Genomic DNA, 20,473 nt, shown 5'->3' on the forward strand with positions numbered 1-20,473 from the left:
CAAAGACCGCGCTGATGTGTTTGCCAATGGCAATATGGGGAGCACCATTGCTCCTTTTGATGAAAAGAAGACGAGTTGAATGGAAAACAACGGCACTCGATTGAGTGTCCTTTTTACACATTTACGTCAGAAAGGAGACACCAAAATATGAACAGAGAGCGCGAAGCTTTTACAGCGCGCATCTCCTGGCAAGACTGAGATTACAGAGGAGCGATAGCATGCAGGGTGCTGCTAAATTCAAGATTTATACCGAGCAGTCGCAGCTGCAGAAACTGACGTTGGACGGCATGAGATGCTTGATAAATCACGGTGGACAGCACACACTAGACTCAAGAACCAGGAAAACACTGTAAACACGGCTGATGGGGGTACTGTCAGTCAGGAACACACTACCTAGTAAAACACCTTCACACTGACTATATTTGTTAGCGTTTCGCTGATAATATCGGGGTTTTAAGATCAATTTCCAACACTTTACAGGGCGGATCAAATACATATGAACACAAATGTATGGTTTATTTTTGCTTTAATTTGATCAATAACGGTAAAGAAAAAAAATCTAATTCAGCAATTTTTTTATGCCACCCCAATAGGGGTAAATGTTTCCCATGCTGAAGTCCGATTTTCGAAAAATGGATTGATGATTTAAAATTTGAAGCATTCATAGTTAAGGCAATCCTTATTGACAGAGAAAACGGTGGTGGCCCATTGAAATACAGTTCTTGCATAACGGTAAAGACACAAACAGCTTCATAAAACTTGCGTGAGTTGCACAATTTACATGTTGAAAACAAATTTTAAAAAAAACATAAATGTAAAACATAATAGAGAACGGAAAAAAATAAACTGGTTTTATAAAGTGTAATTAATGTTCATACTGTAGTATCCGTGTGTTGCATGAGTGGCCGAGTGATTCGGTCTGAGTTTCTGGCTGTGAGTTGTGGCCTACAGCAGCTCCTTGCGAGTTTTCTCATTTTGTATTTGTGTGTTGGACTGGAAAAAAAAAAACGGCTGAAAATGAATCGACAACTGTGGCTCTCCTTGCCCTCATGCGAGGGCATTAACGTACCATATTTGGTTCTTTTCTTTTCCACTTCACTCAAGACGCAGCGTATCTAAAGCTCCCTCGTACCTCCAAATTCTGACTCGCTTCACAAAGCTCAAAAAATTTGACCAAGCGAGGGCTCGCAAGTTGAAAAAGGGGTACCGTAAGTCAAGATAACACTGTACGTATCACAAAAATAAGCATTTCCAAGAATTTCAAGCACCCCAGAGACCCTTTTAATGTATGTTATGTGAGATCCTCTTACTGTATATTTAACAACACAATGTGGGTCAATCTTCTGTCCAGAAGCTGGGGGGAAACCCTAACTTCCTCATGTTGAATTTAATGTATCACGAAGGGGCAGAGGCGAGTTTTTTTTTTTATTATTATTCTGATAGCAAGTGGTTCTGCACTGGGGAGGTGAAGGACAGAGTCACTGGCCGTTCCATCACTCAGCACAATAAATGGATGCAATCTGTAACCAAGTAAAGCAGCGGCTGGTTTTAAATTCCCCCTCTTTTATCCAAATGAATGATCGAGCCCGGTACAGTGCACTGTGCAGCTATATTAATAAACATCAGAGGCCTGCACCCTTCACTAAATCAAGAAACTACCAACATTTTTTATCCAAATGACAAACAGCAATACTCGAAGTGAAGCACAGAGAGACGACACAGAAGAAAAGCCGGACAAACCAATTCTGAATTTAATCCAGCAAATACACCGAACTTGCAGCCATCAGACTAATGAAAAAAGGCAGGTCCACTGGTCCACACACACACAATTGAGTGGGCGTCCAAAATGAAGCCCTAACATCAGACTGTCTACATTGTTTCAGTGGAACTACAAAAACACTTAATACCTGCCACATGCAACATTTTTAAAGTCTTCCTTTGATCTGTGTAAACTGCTGGTTTTAATTTCCAGTCATGTTTAAAGTGAGTGTTATATAGGCCAATGATTTCCAAGCTTTATGGAGCCAAGGCACATATTTTACAGTTGAAAAATCTCACGGCACACCAACAAACAAAAATGTCACAAAAAGTAGATACATTAATTACTGTATGTAGTTCCTGCCATCTAATAGAAGAGCATTTATTTGTTCTGTCTGTCAATATGCCTCACTGGCATAATTAGATGAACAAAGATAAATGATTTCTTGTAAATAAATAATTTTGTGAGCAATTAAGTAAACGTTGATAATTTCCCACGGCATACCTGAAAAGCGCTCACGGCACAGTGGTTGGGAATCACTGATATAGGCCACAGGCCTATTACCTGATGATGTGATGGACACTGCATCCCTCTTTCTCACATCAGTGATGTTCGTCTGTCTGAGGGGCACACAAACATACAAGTTAGTCACAAATGTAGCTCCCAGCAAACAATGCACAATAGAAACTAATCTAGTAAATCACAATTTGCAGCCATTAAGTAAATATTATGTCCCATTTGTCTTCATTAAGGCGTGTTGGGACCACAGAGAGCATATTTTGGTGGTGCTTGTGGGCACGTGCAGAGCTCACATTAACAAATTACACCTGCCCTCCTGTGCCATATGTCAGAAGCTCTGAAATAGGAACCCCCCTCCACCCACACACACACACACACACACACACACACCACCATCTTAATAGCCCTGACTTCTGTGATGTAAACTGAAGGTCAAGGTCCGTTCCATCACTGGCAGAGGTGGGTAGGTGGGCCGAGTGGGTTATAGTGGAGGTTGGAGGAGGTTGGGGGAGTGTACTGTGATAGATGTTTGTGTATGTGAGAAGGGCGACGGATAAATGAGCGATTAGTTCATTTTCATTCACAACTACAGTGGTCAAGCATTCACACGGTCCTGCTACATCCCATTCTGCATTTTTTTTTTTTTCAGGAATGCACCTACCTGCACAGTCTGAGATTTTACAGCTTTTTATATAACTTCTGTACAGTATTAAGAACATAAATATTTATTAAAATTCAGTAAAAAGTCAATATGCATATAAAATAATGGATTTTCATTCTCTTGGTCTCTGATTGGCTGCTGGCAACATCACGCATTCGGGGACAGAATACTTTCGTTTCATTTTAAGTCCTACATCGGTCCCTAATGTCATTGCATCTACAAAGCCTTCTGGTAACTGTGAATGTTAGAGCGACTTAAAAAAATTTTTTTTTTTTATCTAGTACATTGTATTTAATCTTTTAGAACTGTCATTTATTAAACAATTTGTATGTAATTAATCATTATTTAAGTAAAGTTTTTTATTTTCTATATTGAAGCGCAGTGTTAATGTTCAAACTGTGCATAATGTTAGTGACTTACAATAATATTACATAGACTTTTTAGGAATAAAGCATCTGCATTGTTTTTGATGAACACTTGAGCCTGCTACGCTACTGTATTTTAATGTTGGTCATGATGGTGGTACTTGGAGAAAAGATTTTTTAGGTGGTACTCGGCCAAAAAAGGTTTGTGAACCACTGATCTGTTCACAGTACACAGCACTTTTCACTACTGTACTACAGTATTTTCTATGCAATTTTTTCTGTTCATATGTTTCCAGTGTGCTTGCAAATGTGTTTAATAAGATTAAATGTGTTTGGGAGGGGGGGAAATGATTTTCAAACCGTTTTTTTTTTTTTTTAATGGTCTCTATATTGTGGATATTCACTTGTTGTGAATTGATCTGGAAAGTACCTCCCATGATTAATGGGGTTCACTATATTTTGTACTCTAAGAAGAATTTAAAAAAAAAAAAAAAATGGAAAAAAAAATAACTAAAAAAATAGAAAAACGCCAATAAAGAGATGACTGATGGCAGGATGACACACATTCTCGTTAACCCCTTTGACTCATCAGAGACCGCATGGCAACATAAGCATCCCCACCAGGCAAGTGCTACCATGAGGCCCTATAAGGGCAGCCTTTTAACAGGCAGCATGTTCCATGACCTCAGCACCCATAAATCACAGGACGGGCGAGCAGGCACGTGGTGTCGGCAGCCGTGCAGCGCTCCCTTTGAGTCACTAAGTTGTATAATCAATAGATATAAAAATAAATGGCCTGACCGTTATTCTCTCTCTGCTACCCAACTCTAATAAAATCCCACTAATGCATATTTCATTTTCTTTTATACTTATTGATCACCTGTACTCCAGTTAGTAAATCACGCGCCTATCGATCCCTCAATCGTACCTCTGTCGGACAGCACATAACCAGCCATTTGCACGTCTGATAAAGAGCTCAGCCATTGAACTCCCCACACTAAATCTCTGCAAACTAACTTTTTAATTCTTAAATCGATCCCTATTTAAACGTCCCATTATTTCACGAGGCACGCCTAAGGTATTAAAAGTAATACCCTGACGCATTTGGTGTTAATGTGTGGAGGTCTGTCCCTCCGTCTCTTCCTTTATTACGCTGATGGGGCATTGCTTCTCGACCACCCGCAGACCAAAAAACACAGTGGGCAACATGCTAATCAAACTAGGAGAAAACCATTACCTGACTTTGTGAAGAGTTTTTTTCACATGTCACACAGTTGACTTTAAATATTAAATAACTGTTTGTACTTTTACATTAGTCTGTTTATTCATATTAGAAGATGACAAATGCTGACAGTTGTTTTCATCCAAAATGTATATTAAAAAAAAAGTGCAGTGAAAAAGTGTGGGGAGGGGGTGAGAGATGACTGATTTTGGTCCATATCAACGACACAACTGGAAACCCTCTCAGACACTCAGACACTGCAAGGACACGCTGGGATTTGGGGAATCTCCCTAACGGGGCCCCCTACTAGCAGGCTTGTTGTCAAAAAACACAAACTTTTCCCTCAGTTGTCATCAATTCTTAAGTTCTTGCTTTCAATTTGGCAAAATATCATGTTTGTATAGGATTGTATGTGATGTTTTTTTTTTCAGTGTTAGTATAGCTACACTGAAAAAAAATAAACACTGGTTCTTAAAAAAAGAAGTAATCCGTCACAGGTAATATCTTATCTTTGATTAAATACAAATTATTAATTTAGTATGTCCGGAAAGTTTAACCTGAAAGTTTTTATTTCATGTAAACCATTTTTAGTTTCAGTGCTCATCCACATGCACATACACACTTCACACAAGGCACAGGCTTTTACCGTTGTTATTTCACGACGTTTTGTGGCGTCTTTCTGGTTTATCTGAGAGAAATATAAACATTAAAGCCGCAACTCCTCCCATCCCCAATAGGCTATCATATACCTGGTCTGCAGTCTCTGGACAATAGTGTGTCAGATTCAATGGCTGAATATTACATTCAGTCAAGGACAGATAGACATTTAGAAACATAAATGATTTCAAAGTAACCAAAAGCCAAAGTTTATGAATTGTTCTTACCAATGGCAACGTCACTCCTTCCATCCAAGTCCGTAATGCATGCACAAATCACATTCAATTCAAGAAAATCCTTTCGTCAAATGAGCGATGCTGTAAATTTAAATGACAGTAAAAAAAAATATATATATATCCTCTTAACCATGACTATCAATCAGAAGGTACACTTGAATCGAGATAACTAATATTTTTCAACAATTTGAATTTCAAACAAACAAAAAAAAAAATGACAGCTTTGTTATACTTTTTTTGAAGTTGTTCATTTTTCATGTAAATATCATTCCATAAATGATACCTTTGCTTATCCATTGTCCAGGTTTTTTTTTTTTTTTGGGTGGGGGCCTCCATGGTCATTCTTACCTGGGGTAGCCAGGGGTTCTAGAAACACCCCTGGTCATATGGGCAACCAAAAACAGCTCAATTCTATCAAAGACACAAGTACATGGAGTAAAAAAAAAAAAAAAAAACTCTGAGAGATGGATTGTTTTCAGGTCATATGAGACACATCTTAAAGGAGGAGTGGCCCCTGCTAACTAAAAGATCGTTGACAGCGGGTCAATTGCAATTTTGGCACTCACATCTAAAAGCAAATATATCAATTAAAAAGAATAAATCAAAGCAGAGCGAAGTGCGGTAGTTACAAAATGGCTATCTATTTTCATCAGGGTACACGGCGCTTCAGGTGGGAGCAGGATCTCAAGATTAATAGAGCTATTCAAATGAATCAGAAAGGATTAGGGTCTCCAGGGAACATAATCAATAGCTCCAAATCAATAATCAATAGGCCACTCACACCAATATACTAACTGCTGACACCGAGATCTCACAATTAAAATGAAAATGGGGAAAGGAGGGGTACGGGACTATGATTTATCTCACCGTGCGAAATAAGTCAATATCGAGAAGCTGCTCAGGTGCGAACCATTCTAACGTGCCTGTGGGCCCGTGCATTACCCACCAATCCCGCGCAGTGTTTTCAGGCAAGTCCCGCTCTGAGGTGAGGATAAAGCGGCACGCACGCTCATCTCAGCCTTCATCGCTTAACATCAAATCTCCCATTGTTGCCGTCACCCCGCGCCAAACAGGAGATGACAGCTTTTATTAATCTAATGTCGTTTCAGTGTGGATGCAGTACAAGATTAATTCGTACACTCGGCCCAGAGGGTAAACACTTTCCTCTCAGGCCTCGGGGGTTACAAATCCATCAAGTGCACATGCATGGGTGAGATCCTCAAAAGAAATGAAATTTTGAAAAAGGAGGTCATTTAGAGTTTGTTTGTAGCGGGCATTGGTGATTATAGCAACGCTACATAGTTTTGTTTGGGGGGCAAAGCAAAAGCAAGCAAATGGGTGCCACGTGTGTAGAGCTGGGTCGTGAGGATGACTGAAGCCACCTCAGTGGATAGTGGATTTGAGCAGCTCGGGGAGACTGATTTAGCCGGCGCCGTCCGGCGGGACACATCAGAAGCCCCTCTCACCAATCCCTCCTTCTCCCTCGTTCATTTGGGAGTATGATTTATACTTTTTGAAGTGAAGGGTCTTGAATCCCACTATAAAGGAATTAAGAGGTCTCCCCTGAGTCTGCCATTCAAATGAGAGCATGGCAGAGATATGAGGGCTTTTTAACACAGTGAAATTAGTATTCACAATGCCTCAAACTGGAATCTGAAGGAACCTTTCAGGTGGAGAAGAAAGAATCTGTTTGGAGAAGAACGCCCTAAGAAGTCAGGGGCTTTTCATAGCACTCGTGTATTTGCCCCTCATCAAGGGGAGCTTTGGGAAATAACCGGAGAGGGGGAGGGGTGTGTAAAAGTGTGTGTGAAACCAAATTAAGAATGCGCCATAAATAGGCAATCAGTAGTCCCGCAGTTGTGAGGCCAAAGGGGCCACTAGCTTCTCAATGCCACCCCACCACTCATCCCCCGTACACATGCAACAGTTCCTGGTATGACTGGGAGCCATGTGATGCTTTCACAAACATCTTTTGGAGAAACCTTTTTTTTTTTTTTTTTCCCCCCACTGTGCAGCCTGAGATTTGTTGGCATGCATTCCAGCATTACTACACATATTCTATTTTGGTACTGGTACTGACCTTCAAAACTTTTGAATTAAAGTTTCTATACATCCAACTGCGACAGTCATCTCAGACTTCAGGCAAACAAGACAAACACGAAGAGAGGCAATTTAACTTCTAATTTACAGACAGGGCGGCAGTGGACGCCTCAGCCTCACAGTTCTGAGGACCAGGGTTCAATCCCCGGCCCCGCCTGTGTGGAGTCTGCATGTTCTCGCCGTGCCTGCGTGGGTTTTCTCTGGGCACTCCGGTTTTCTCCCACATCCCAAAAACATGCATTAATTGGAGACTCTAAATTGTGAGTGCAAATGGTTGTTTGTTTGTATGTGCCCTGCGATTGGCTGGCAACCAGTTCAGGGTGTAACCCGCCTCCTGCCCGATGACAGCTGGGATAGGCTCCAGCACGCCCGCGACTCTAGTGAGGAGAAGCGGCTCAGAAAATGGATGGATGGATGGATGGATTTACAGACAGTAAATCATTGTGTCAAAGTCATCAATGTGGAAAAAGGAGCTCGTTACAGCAACATCATACAACAACTCACCTAATTCATCCCAGAAAAACATGGGCATGTTCCAAGTACATTGCCCATAGATGTATTCATTATGGGGTCATCCCTGTCTGACGTCAAAACCTACGTTTAGACGAGAAAAGAACAAATGCCGAACATTTTGTCTGTGTTGCGCTGCTAATTGTAGTCCATTTCCAACATCACTTATTTTTATAATATCATCAATTCATACAGCAATTAAGGCCAGGTCAGGCCATACACAGAATTACAAACATTCTGAAGTCTGTTACATGTTATCTTAAGTGTGAGAAAAAAACCACACTAATGGTGTTAACATACTGTGGATTTCTCTAATTAACAGCGACCTGCACACTGGAATGGATGCATTTAAGGGAGTCTGTGTTGATCAATAAATGGAGCTTCATTGGAAAAGACTGAATTGTTTCTCCAATAGACCTGCGAGAGGATTCGAACAGGTCATCAACGATCACATTCCGCAGGCTGGCTGAGGCTCAAGATGGGGAGAGCGCTCAGACAACTTGCCAGCAGAACGGGACAAAGGCTCCTAATTAACATTGAAATGATCGATTATGTTTATATGTTGTAAACTATGGGGAAAAGGTAAGGCAATACAGAATTAGATCCATTATTATTAGGAAGATCAAATTTGAGTGAGACGAAAAGAAAAATGATTCTGTGCAAGTGATGGTCTGTATTGCTGACACAAACGTCTCAGCTTCTCCACAAGCTTGGGCGTGGCGTTGCACTGCAAAGCCATTTGGAAAGAAAAAAATAGATCAAGTTGAGTGACTGAGTTGAACAATACAGTAATGTACCCTACTGAGAAGCCTCCTCCTGTTCCTCTTGATGCATGTGGCAGCAGGGCGGGGCAACTGATTTAAACTTGAACGACGGCCTGCAATACAGGGCAGAAGATGACGTTTAATGGCCTGTGATAAAAATGGTCAGAAATATGTCATGAATACAATAGAATATCACAATAAATAACAGAGGTCAGCATAGTGGTGTAGTTATGCAAACTTAAAAAGATCAGCAATCCATTAAAAATATTCTACTGAGAACAACAGACAACAAAGGGGCCAACTAAATACAGTATATTGTGTTACTTTTCTCAGTCAGGCTTTATCAAGTCTTCTCAATGTTGCACAACCTCTCTCAGTTGGCCGTGTCGGCTACAGGAAGGTGAGCGAGGGGCAGAGGTGCTCAATTGGTCATCTGTGGAATTGTGATTGGGTAGCTGGTAGTAAACGTGCGACGAGACTCAAGACTGCAAGTCGCCCCTCAGCGAACCAGTTGTTCTGCTCATCATCACCTGCACGCACATGAACGCACGCACGCACACACACACACACACACACACACACACTTTTACATGAACACATAGAATCACAAAGCATACATGTTTAATACACCATCATATTATAATTGTGTTCTCAGAAATATTTGAGTGGACATTCTTACTTTTCCCCTTCCATTACTGTGCACACATGCACAAACCACTGCATCACAAAACGCCATGGAATAAGCAGTTTATACGGTTGTTTGGGGCCACAACCGCTAGGGGGGGCCGCATTCATTATCTGTAATGTCTATATGAATTATATACATATACAAATTACATACATACAGTCTGTTATGTCCAGTGGCATCGTTTTGCCTATTTTTGGTGGACTATAGTGTATGAGTGACCATTTCCTCAACATTTCCAACATTTTGACCACAGCCGCAAGCACACTTCCTCTTTACAATTTACTGTGGAGTAGCTTGTAAAATGACTCCCCTCCAAAACATTTGGCCAATCACAGTGGAGATTTTTTTTAATTGACATAAAAATGTGACCAAACACAGCAAAGAACGTGACTACTGACTTGCGTTGATCTAGTTTTCGTCAGCGAGGATGGTAAGAATTAAACTTTTTTTCTCATCTGCAGCACAATATCATCAGATTATCTAAAACATTATTTTGCTAAATGCAATTTATGCTTACATTGCATTGTTATTTTGATTGTCCACTCTCTTGCTTAGTTTAGGCGGTCTTTTAGCGTAGTAGAAGATTAACGTAATGCAATATTTCAGGTCAAAATGCCAACAAACAGGAGTCAGACCCCCCCACAACCCTTGAGCAACAACACCAAAGCGGTCGTAGGAGGACTGTGGAGTCCAACACCTGTGAAACAATAAATACAAATGCAGGCATGCATACGACACGGCTGAGGCTGGGCACAGCAATTATCACGGCAAGGTCTTACTTTGAAAGACTGACCAAGCAGCAATGGTTGAAGGGGATAAGAAAGAAGGAAGCAGAGAAATAAAAAATAAAAATTCTATGCCTCTTTTATAGACTACAACTGGCACTTGATGTTTAAAAAAAAAAAAAAAAACATGTTCCTGCAGCAGCACTAAGAAAACATGTTTTGGGGATGTGGGAGGAAGTTGGAATACCTGAGAGAAAGATTCAAACTCACGATACAAAAATATCATACACATATATTACTAAGTTAAATATTACTAAAATGTCTTTTCCAGCATGAGCTGGGGAAAAGGTTGTGATGAAACTGCTGAAGCCCCATGTGTTTGTAAGTACAACAAAGCCATGTGCATTTGTGAGTTAATTACTCCTATAAGGAGACAGCACTAGTTTAGTCCCTCAACAAGAGGCTCCTCTCAGACCTGTCAGTCAGCAGAGCTGGAACAGGCAGCATGCCTCTCATAGTCAAGGTGTAGTGACAACTGTTAAATCAGAGGCCGACTGGCCCCACCACGGCTAATGAGATTAGCAAAGGCTTCAGCGCTCATTAACACGACATGACAACGTCTTATTAGAGTCGCCTGACTGCCCGGCAAACAGCCCGTTGGAGCAAAACAGCCCATTTTGGGTGGACGTGAAATGACCAAGGTTTTGTTTAAATTTGATGGCCGCTTTCTGATTTGAATGATTGAAATGTATGGAAGAATGTTCAAGTTGTTTTTGTTTACCTTGCCTGCCTTCATCATTGGTGAAAAGGCCCGTGTCACTGTTGCAGGTACTGCTTGTTTCACTGTAAAGAGAAGAGCAAATACACGTGAACAGTACGGACACTGACCAGTTTCTTTCTCATCAGTGACATTACAGGCCAGTGATTCTGTTTAAATCTCTATTTTTAAATCCAATGGGTTCTTAGGTCAAAACATATTATAGCATCTGAAAAGTGAACAATAGTCGCCAAAAAAATGGACATGTGCCCTGTCAGGCCAATATTTAGCATGTAGCAATCAATAATAGCAATAAAGTAGTCGTCTGGAGCTGGAGGTCGACATAAATGGAAGTGGCACAAAAAGACAGAGCGTGCCATGTGATCCCTCGCCGGGATGGCAAACACAAAAGCAAAAGCAGCGACTCTGATCCGAGTCACCGAGTGACATGCACAATCTAATTGAATATCCTCCGCTGTCAGCTCCAATCTAAATCGGGCTGCCGTTGTGGAGGATGACAGGAGAGAGTGAAACGCATTCTCTGCCCCTCCCTCTGGTGTGCCCCGCACATGGTGTAGCTGCTTCCACGCACAGCAACTGGCCAACATCTGCTACGCGTTGCCTGGACCGCTCATCGCCGCACCTCCGGGCGACCCCGGTGTCTCTGCCTAACTCACACCTCGGACCACTTGCTCCGTGACCTCCAGACACTCCAAGGTCGTGGGAGAACGCTAGTGATGAAGCTAATGTAACCAGAGCCTAAGATGATTTTTATAACCAAAAATACAACTACTCCTCCAGTATATTTGACTTTACATTCAGTACTATAACTTGAATCGGCGCAGTAGACTAGTGGTTTGCACGTCTACCTCTCGTGACTTCCTGTGTGCCGTGTCTCTCTGTGCCTCCGTGGGTTTTCTCCAGGTGCTCCGGCTTCATCGAATAATCTAATTTGCCCACTGGTGTGAATGTGTGTGTTTAGAATGGTTTTGTCTATGTTTTTCTATATGTGCACTTTTTATATTTAAACTGTCCATAATGTTACAGCGGCTGACAATAAAAGAGGTATACTTTTTACAAATAAAACCCCTTGCCTCGATTTTAATGAACACTTAGGCCTACTACGATATTGAGTCGGTCATTATGGTGGTACTTGGAGAGCTCAGTATTTTTTTAGGTGGTACTTGGTGTGAAAGGTTTTAGAACCGCTGACCTTGAAGATCCCTATTCTTCAACAACATGCATGAATCTGAATGCTACATTAGATGTTCTTCTTAACTGGCTTGTATTTTACATGCTGGTTACCATCATTGACCTTGCAAAACACAAGAGGACTGAGGGTTCTATATGTGCTGATACATTGCATTGCCATATTGGGAAAAATGCCCATCCAGTCTGCACATCCTCCTGGCCAGATGGTCCTGCATCTTCACCACAGGAAGCAGATGTGAACGGGTGCGGGCCTCTCCGGGGAATCTGGACCATGTCTGGCCCCTTCCAGACTTACTCCCCAGGCCACAGCTCAGCTGTACCCCACCTCTGGAAGCATCAAACTGGCTGGCAGCTGGAGCACAGCACACAGCATCATCACAGGACACAATAAGTGATGCCATTAGCAAACCTTTCCTACTTCGGCTCGGTGTGCTGCATTTTAATGCATGCAGTATAAATAAAGTAACGGATGGCTAATTGTTTGCGCTCCATTCCATTTTCTTGCATCTTATTGGTGGAGTTTTGGAAATATGTATGGACTATTAACGAGAGCCACACATTAGGTATTTATCCACATCAAAGGATGTCATTTGGATGGCCATGTGAGACAGTTTCCATTAAATGCTGATTAAATTAATGCAATGAATTATTCACCCACCCATTTTTCTAAGGACCAAAAGAAACCCTCTTCTCGATTTGACCTTTAAAGTGGAATTGTCAAATATTTAAAGATAACTTCGACTGTGTTTAATATAGAAGTCAAAGGATATCCAAAATGTTGCCCTGACAGCCACCCAGTTTTAAATTACTCTGTAACGGATTATGTTTCATAAAAAAAATAGGTCTTAATAAGATTAAATGCCATAAGACCACAAAACAACAAAGGCAAGGTCAAAGAAGAAAATGGCATCTCAGTGTTTTGGTACTGAACTTAACCCCCCCCCCCCCCCCCCCAATGGCCCCATTGTCTCGATACAAGGCAAAGAAGTGAGGCAAAAACACAGTATCCAGATGAGCACTAATCATTAGGATATAATCCTCAACTCCTGGGAGAGGCCGACCAGTTTGCTCAGAGATTACAGGCTAGCCGCCATTTATTGAGCTGGGCTCATTCTGCAGAGCAATAAAGTGGAGGCACAGACAGAAGGGAACACAACGCTGATAACAATGGATTTGTGGGCTCTTCAAACAAGCCATCGCAACCCAAATCCATGCCCTCTTCCATGGATGTCTGATTATAAGGTTATTCCTTCCTCCCCGAGCTGCAGTAATTGGATTAGGCTCAGAGATTTATGAAAATTAACTCGGGCAAACGTCGCACAGCTTTGCTCAAAACTCCTTGAGGAGTTTTCAAAAAATAAATTACAGCAAGACGGAGGCCCACAAACAGCTGCATTGTTGTGCTCCCCCCTGGTGGCGGGGTGGGAGTCACATCATGTGTGGCGTCTAACCCACAGGTGAGGCCTGCTTGCGGGCCAGCCGGGGTGCCAGGTGGCCCCCTGGCCCAGCAGGCTGCACCCGCTCCACTAAAGGAGCCAAAATGGAGCTGCCAACATCTGCTTCCCTTGCACTTGGGTGGCTGAAGGCATGCTCTTTATGCGCATCAGAGGGGTGACCTTGAGGAGAAGCACGTTCGAAGAGAGCACACAACAAAGGTTAATGGAATGAACGGAGACCGACGGAATCGGAGTGCTTCAAAAGACATTTTCACAACGGCATCAGATGGAGCGTACACTGTAGGATTATAAATACTGCTGTTGTACCACTGTCAACCCCTCATCGCTTGTAGCATTCTTCCAAATGGTTCACCTCCGCCTGGACGTAACCATTAAGGCTGCTCGCCCCTCACATCAGTGTGGCAGTCTACTGAGCGGCAATCAAGAGCTTTGGCGTTGTATAAGTGAGAAATGATTGACAGCGGGCTATGCTGGTCCCATTTATTTCTTCTCCGGAGCTGTTTTCTGTCAAGACGGCTATTGATTTTTCCATAAAGTAAGAAAACAAGTACCGTTTAGGGGCTAGGGAGGTCAGCACGAGTTAAACCACAAGATGTAAAGCCTTGCGCCTTGTCCCATTACTGCTCACCAAAAAACACTTCAGTATAGTTAGACAATAATCGGATAATGACATCATCAAACTAAAGCTCTGCACAGGACATTGACAGACTCCCTAATATACTTGATAGCTAAAAACAATTCATTTCTAAATATTTAATATATTATTATTTAGGCCTCATAGGTTTAGGGTTTGAATCCTGTGTGTAGTTTGCATGTTCTCATCTTTTCATCCAAAACACATATTTTAAAAAAGCACGTTAGGTTAATTGAAGCCTTTAAATTGCGCAGAGGCGTGAATGTGAGTGTGAATACTTGTTTGTCTACACGTGCCTTGCAAACGGCTAACGACCAGTCCAGAGTGTATCCTGCCTCTTGCCCAAAGTCAGCTGGGATAAGCTCCAGGTCAACCATGATCCTAATGAGGACAAGCGCTATAGAAAATGGATGGATGGGTGGATTTGCTCTCTTTTCAGTAAAGTGGTGGAATGAAGAATCAAGAGGAACAGAAAATGCAACTTCGTTTTTTTAGGGATTTTATCAGATGAACATTGAACATTAATCTGAAACTAAATATTTTGGTCTGTACGTGAGATCCTTTGAATTATGCATTACATCACTTTTCATACTAGCTAACAGTCACAAAGATAACTGTTAAGATGTGGATTTAATGTGATCGCATAATGCCAATCTCTGCAGCCATTTGGCTTTACTAAACAGAATTCATGCAACAGAGTGCATGCTGGGTGGGACACTGCTTTAATTACACAGGGACACAAGGACTTCATTTCAAAACAAATCAATACCATAGCAAGTCACTTATTTATTTGTGACAATATTTCTGGAAAGGAAATAATGAGCTGGCAGATGCCTGGAGGCACAACTATCAAAGATCCCTCCCTGGTGATCATTTCGGCTATAGGAGACGAAGATGAAGAGGCTCCATCATTCATTTTTAATGTCAACTCCATACTTGAAAGTGGAGTGGCATGATTGTGATACATTTTTGGAGGGTTTGGGAGGGGGTTCGTTAAGCACAGAGTGAATATTGACATGTGGTCAGTTAAGGAGAGACTACATAGACTAACTTAACATCAACCCATTAACCCCCCCCCCCCCCCCCCCCATTACACTTGCCCCCATATTGGCAATTTTTAAATCACTTCTCCAAACCCACTTCTTCTCAGTAGCATTTCCCGACCATGCATAGAGTTGAGTTCTATTTACGTATTACGATTGTATTTAAGTTTTTATTTGCTTTATGTCATGTTTTAATATTTTAAATAAATCGTACAGCACTTTGGTCGACCCTGTTGTGTATAAACGTGCGCTAGAAATAAATTTGGATTCAGGTCATTTCAAATGACCAGAAACAAAACCAAACTGTTTTCACTGCTGCTTTGGCATAACTACTATGTCATAAGGAGAAGGCGTTGTCTAACAGAAGAACAAAGGCAAAGATTCTATTGCAGTCTATTTTCAATGTAAATATGAGTTTGATATTACTGTACCTCTCTGACATGATTTCATCTGTAGTATCTCCGCGTTCCATGGATTCCACTGGGATCTTTCTTTTCCACCACTGCAGCCTCCCTCCATCAGTCCGCCCGTTCAACCTCTTCTTCAGTGTCGACGGATGCTGCACCCTGGACAGCCTGAGCCTCAGTTCCCATTCCGCGCCGGAAACCTTTAACTTCTGTTGCAATCTGAATAGGATGTGTGAGGTCACGCGTTTGGCCTTCCTCCTCCTCCTGAGGGGCTGTCTTAGATTATTCTCAGTTGAAGAGTCCAACTCAGGCCAGGAGAGCAGTCTGCTCATGTTTGGGCGTCTGATGAGGGAGCGGTCGGAGGCGGCCGTGTCATTAGAGTCACTGCAGTCGACCACCGACGCTATCAAGGCTGACGGAGTGTTTCGCCAGCACTTTTGAGGAGCTTTTTCTAAGCCGGACTCTGACACTTCCACCCGGCAGGGTCTTTCCTTGGGTGGATGGACCGAAGACTGACTGCGGCGCTTGCGGCCTCCGCGTTGGCCAACCTGCCGACTCCGGTTAAGTGGACTCAAAAGCATTTTCTCCCACAGCTCTTTGAACTGCTCTGAGGTTTGCTCCAAGGCAGACGCCAGGTCCTGAGCCAGCTCATCCATCATGATCATCCATCACACAGGAGATGGGCCATATGGATCATGCTACATTCAGAAAGACCCTCGCCCAGCTGACTTTTCAATCACAGCGCATCCAGAACGTATTCACATCACAGTGCTTTAGTTGTTCCACGTTTTGTAATTTTACAGGCTCATTCCAAAATGGATCCAAATTATTTGGCCTTAAAACCGATAATAATAATGACAATGGGGAAAAATTTTTTTTTGAGGTTTTTGAAAATTGATCCAAAAGAAACCCAAGAAATTACATGTAAAAAATGTGTAATGCTTTGAAGCATCAGACAATGACCACAGTATCCTCTATCATCCATAAATGGAAGACGTTTGGAACCACCAGGACTCTTTTTAGAGCTGGGCGTCCATCTAAACTGAGCGATCGGGGGAGAAGGGCCTTCGTCAGGGAGGAGAGCAAGAATCTGATGTTGACTGTGTCAAAGCTACAGCATCCCACTGTGGAAGACAAGACCAGAAAAATAACAACCTCTCCAGCAATACACCAACAACACCTGTATGGTAGAGTGGCCAGGCCGAAGCCACTGCTTAGTAAAAAGTGCAGCCTGACTGGAGTAAGCCCAAAGCACCTGAAGGACTCTCATACCATGAGAATTTTACACCAATAGAATTTTCTTATCTGATCAGACAAAGATTGAATTCTTTGGCGTGAATGCCAGAGACATCTTGGATGAAAACCTGCTCCAGAGCGTTCTTGGTCACAGACTGGGGCGACAGCTCATCTTTGGTCTTATTTTAAAAACTATAGTAAAAAAGTAAGCCCGTAAGCTAGCTAAAATGAGTAAAAACAAAAACAAAACAACAAAGGTATTTGCTTGCTAGCCACAGCACTTATGATTATGTCAACTTTCTGGATTCTCCTCTCATTTGCACTCAAATTCTGAACAGATTGGCAGTGATTACTGCATAGCCACTCCCACCACCACCACCACCCACCGGTACCACTACCTGACTGACTACCCCTGTCCTACTTGCGACTCGTCGAGTCCCTCCCAGTCCACATAATATAGACAAAAATCCTTACGTAGCATTACAGTTGTCATAAACTGTTGTTACACTGTTATTATTCTATTATTTGCCAAGTATACCAAAAAATACACAAGGAATTCGTTTCCGGTAGTTGGAGCCGTGCTAGTAGAACAACAGTCAATTGACAGAGAATACTTTTGAGAAATAAAGACATAAAAAACACAGTCACTGAGCAATAAAGGTTTACCAGTAATGTGGTAATGCTGGTACACTTTTTATTTATTTTTTCCTTGACAATTGTGCAAAAAGATGCAGAGTCCTCTAGCAATTAGAGCAGTTTGAATGACTAATAGAACAATAGTCTGGTGCAATGACCATTGTGCAAAGGGCGCAGAGACTTCAAGAATTTAATGCCGTTTAAAGTGACTAGTCGTGCTTGAATCTGGGACAATGTCAATTGTGTGAATGTTGCAGATGCTACTCAGGCACATGAGTGGCCAGTATTGGTCAACAACATTTTTGCACAATTTGAAAATTTTTGCACAATTTGCACAATTGTTTTTTGTCAATGTCTTTATGTCCCCAAAGTGTTCTGTAAATTGACTGTTTGTTGTACTAGAGCGGCTCCAACTACCGGAGACAAATTCCTTGTGTGTTTTGGACATACTTGGCAAATAAAGATGATTCTGATTCTGATATGCAAATTATGTAAACGAGAAATGCATAATTGGCTCGACAGAGATGTGACAACAAACTCAAGACAAAATTGGCAGAATGTTGCAATGGAATTGTAAATTAACTGTTTAAGAAGTTAATGGCAAGAGGGACGAAGCTGTTGGAATGTCTGCTTGTTTTAGTTAGCATTGTTCAGTAGCATCTACCTGAGGGAAGGAGCTGGAAGAGCCGGTGACCAGGATGTGAAGGGTCCAAGAGGATTTTGCATGCTCTTGTCTTAGTTCTGGCAGCGTCCAAGCCCTCAAGTGTGGGTAGAGGGTACCGACAATCTTTTCAGCAGTTTTGATTGTCCGTTGCAGTCGGAGTTTGTCCTTTTTTTTGTAGCAGCACCAAAGCACCATCATTCTGTCCACAGAATGACAAACAGATTTGTCCATCAGATCACAGATTGGTTCTAGTGGTGGCTTTTGGAATCAAGAGAGAATATAAATAACGGAGCAGGTCACACAGAATAGCCTTATAAAGGAAGATGCACCAGTGTCCTAATCTACGATTGTGCAAGATTATGGATGTAAAAAGAAGAAAAACATTTCCCTCATGCAAATAGTAAATTTAGCTTTGTATTTGTCATTCCCTTTGTATGGAGCTAAAAGCATGCAACAGCCCATGCCACCAGTGCCACATTGGATATATAGTAGTGTAGTCGTGTATGTAAATGGTATATGCTATATAAGATAATGCATACAGATCATGGAGAAAAGTGAAACACCTCGTGATCTACCCATCGAGACAGAGGACAATATTATAGAGCAACACTGTTCATGGAAAGATTTTTGGCTCCTAATTTACTATTACAATTATCGAAAAGCAAAATAAAAACATTATTTTACAAGTACTATACATCGCTTTCCTTGGGACAAACAAAGTTATGCCTATTGATTCAAATGACGACTGTATGCGAACAGCCACAGTCACAGCTTGCGTTCATTTGGTTAGTTTTGGGTTTTGGAAAAGAAAAAAAATAATTACTTCAACTCTTCTGGATAATGCGTGTCACCTGTGCAGATGCCCCAAGCCTACTCATTTAGCCATAATCACCTTTTAAAAGAGGAAAAATACATCTAAAACTTCTAAAGATCATAAAATGTATCATTGAATTCAACAGAGCACCGAACCCCCATAGAATAAAGCTGTGTCACACACCTTAGGATGCATTTTAATGCTACTGTAGCCTGTATCCATTGTTGGGATTTTATTTTTTATTTTATTTTTGTGTGTGTTCAAGGCTGCTTGATGAAGCGACTTTACCAATATGACATGTTCTGAGATGGAAAGGTCTCGTGAAGCTCTCTGCAACTGACCATAAGCTTCATGAGCGTTTCATGAAACGAGCCTTAGACTAACGTGGTTAAATCAAACCTTAGTGGGGGCACGATTAATGCTGGATATTGGCATGCTCTTTAGTTGTTCATGCACCACCAGGAAGGCCAGTATTCCAGATACATGTAAAACACAGTCTCAAACCATGTAAAATGTGTCATTAGCTGTTGATTATGAGATTAGGATAATTCTCTTTCCCCAGCACTTTTTAAAACAATAGCGGGACTCATGTATGACATTGTTCAGCAATGGCTCACTGCCTCTTAAAGCCAGTGTGTTGCTGAATGAAGCAAAAAAAAAAACAAAAAGTAATTTAGCACTCTTCCCATCTCTGAGTCGACGAGCAGGCAAATAATCTAAAAAGAAAAGTGTGTGAAAATGAGTACAAAAGCCATTTAATCTGTTTCATCTTCCTCTTAATAACTGCAAATTTCCCCTTGGGCCCCTGGGAGAGAGCCTCTATGTGCTGCTGCCACCTTATCTGTCGCCGCCATATTTCAGCGGGCTGAGCTACTCCCTCAGTGCTGAGCCGCGGGCCTCCTCTCCTCGGCCCTGTGGGGAAGCCGGGCTCCAGGGCCCTCCATTGTTCCGGCCCGGGAGGCAGTCCGGAGAGAGCCAGGAGTGGAAGTATTAAAATAAAAAAACTTGAGCCACTGCTTCATTAAGCGAGCGCCTTTCACAAGCAAACATATCAGAAGCAAAGTCCTTTCAGAGGCAGTAATTAGTAATTTGGAAAGCTTTCCCCCTCAGGATATACAGTTTCAATTTAGTCAGCAGCTTTAGATTCTCGGTCACTTAATATTCATTGTTTCTGCCATCTTCCCAATTCCTCAATGTCCATTGTCTCGTTTTTCACTGGTGATAAAGTGCTTTATCTTTCGTGTAATTCCTCTTTTCAATGAGCCCTCTGCAAGAGAAGTTACTTTTTTATTAATGCATTTCTAAGGGGCTTGCTTGCACAGAGTGTGAGGGACGTTGCAAAGTGCACCTCAGGTGCAGAGTTGACGGTACTGAGGGGTCCCGGCTCGACTGATCATGTCTGGGAAA

The 20,473-nt window shown here is 41.9% G+C and overlaps 1 protein-coding gene across 3 annotated transcripts in view; it reads right to left on the minus strand.

The window, feature by feature from the left end:
• Window positions 1-1,028: 1,028 nt before the first annotated feature.
• Window positions 1,029-20,473, minus strand: part of LOC133412929 (G patch domain-containing protein 2-like) — a 36,572-nt gene continuing 17,127 nt past the window's right edge. The window contains exons 5-10 of one of the 3 annotated variants that reach the window (XM_061696704.1): window positions 18,253-18,451; window positions 15,741-16,840; window positions 10,988-11,049; window positions 9,162-9,323; window positions 8,827-8,906; window positions 1,029-2,379 (exon numbers count right to left, since the gene is read on the minus strand). In XM_061696704.1, coding sequence (XP_061552688.1) covers window positions 9,223-9,323; window positions 10,988-11,049; window positions 15,741-16,381 — 804 coding nt within the window. In that variant the 5' untranslated portion in view covers window positions 16,382-16,840; window positions 18,253-18,451 and the 3' untranslated portion in view covers window positions 1,029-2,379; window positions 8,827-8,906; window positions 9,162-9,222. Of the gene's footprint in view, window positions 2,380-8,091; window positions 8,114-8,826; window positions 8,907-9,117; window positions 9,324-10,987; window positions 11,050-15,740; window positions 16,841-18,252; window positions 18,452-20,473 lie in introns of those variants that run through there. The other 2 variants (XM_061696702.1, XM_061696703.1) reach the window with 2 other exon arrangements.

Source organism: Phycodurus eques, chromosome 14, assembly GCF_024500275.1.
Source record: "Phycodurus eques isolate BA_2022a chromosome 14, UOR_Pequ_1.1, whole genome shotgun sequence".
NCBI classification, from domain to species: domain Eukaryota; kingdom Metazoa; phylum Chordata; class Actinopteri; order Syngnathiformes; family Syngnathidae; genus Phycodurus; species Phycodurus eques.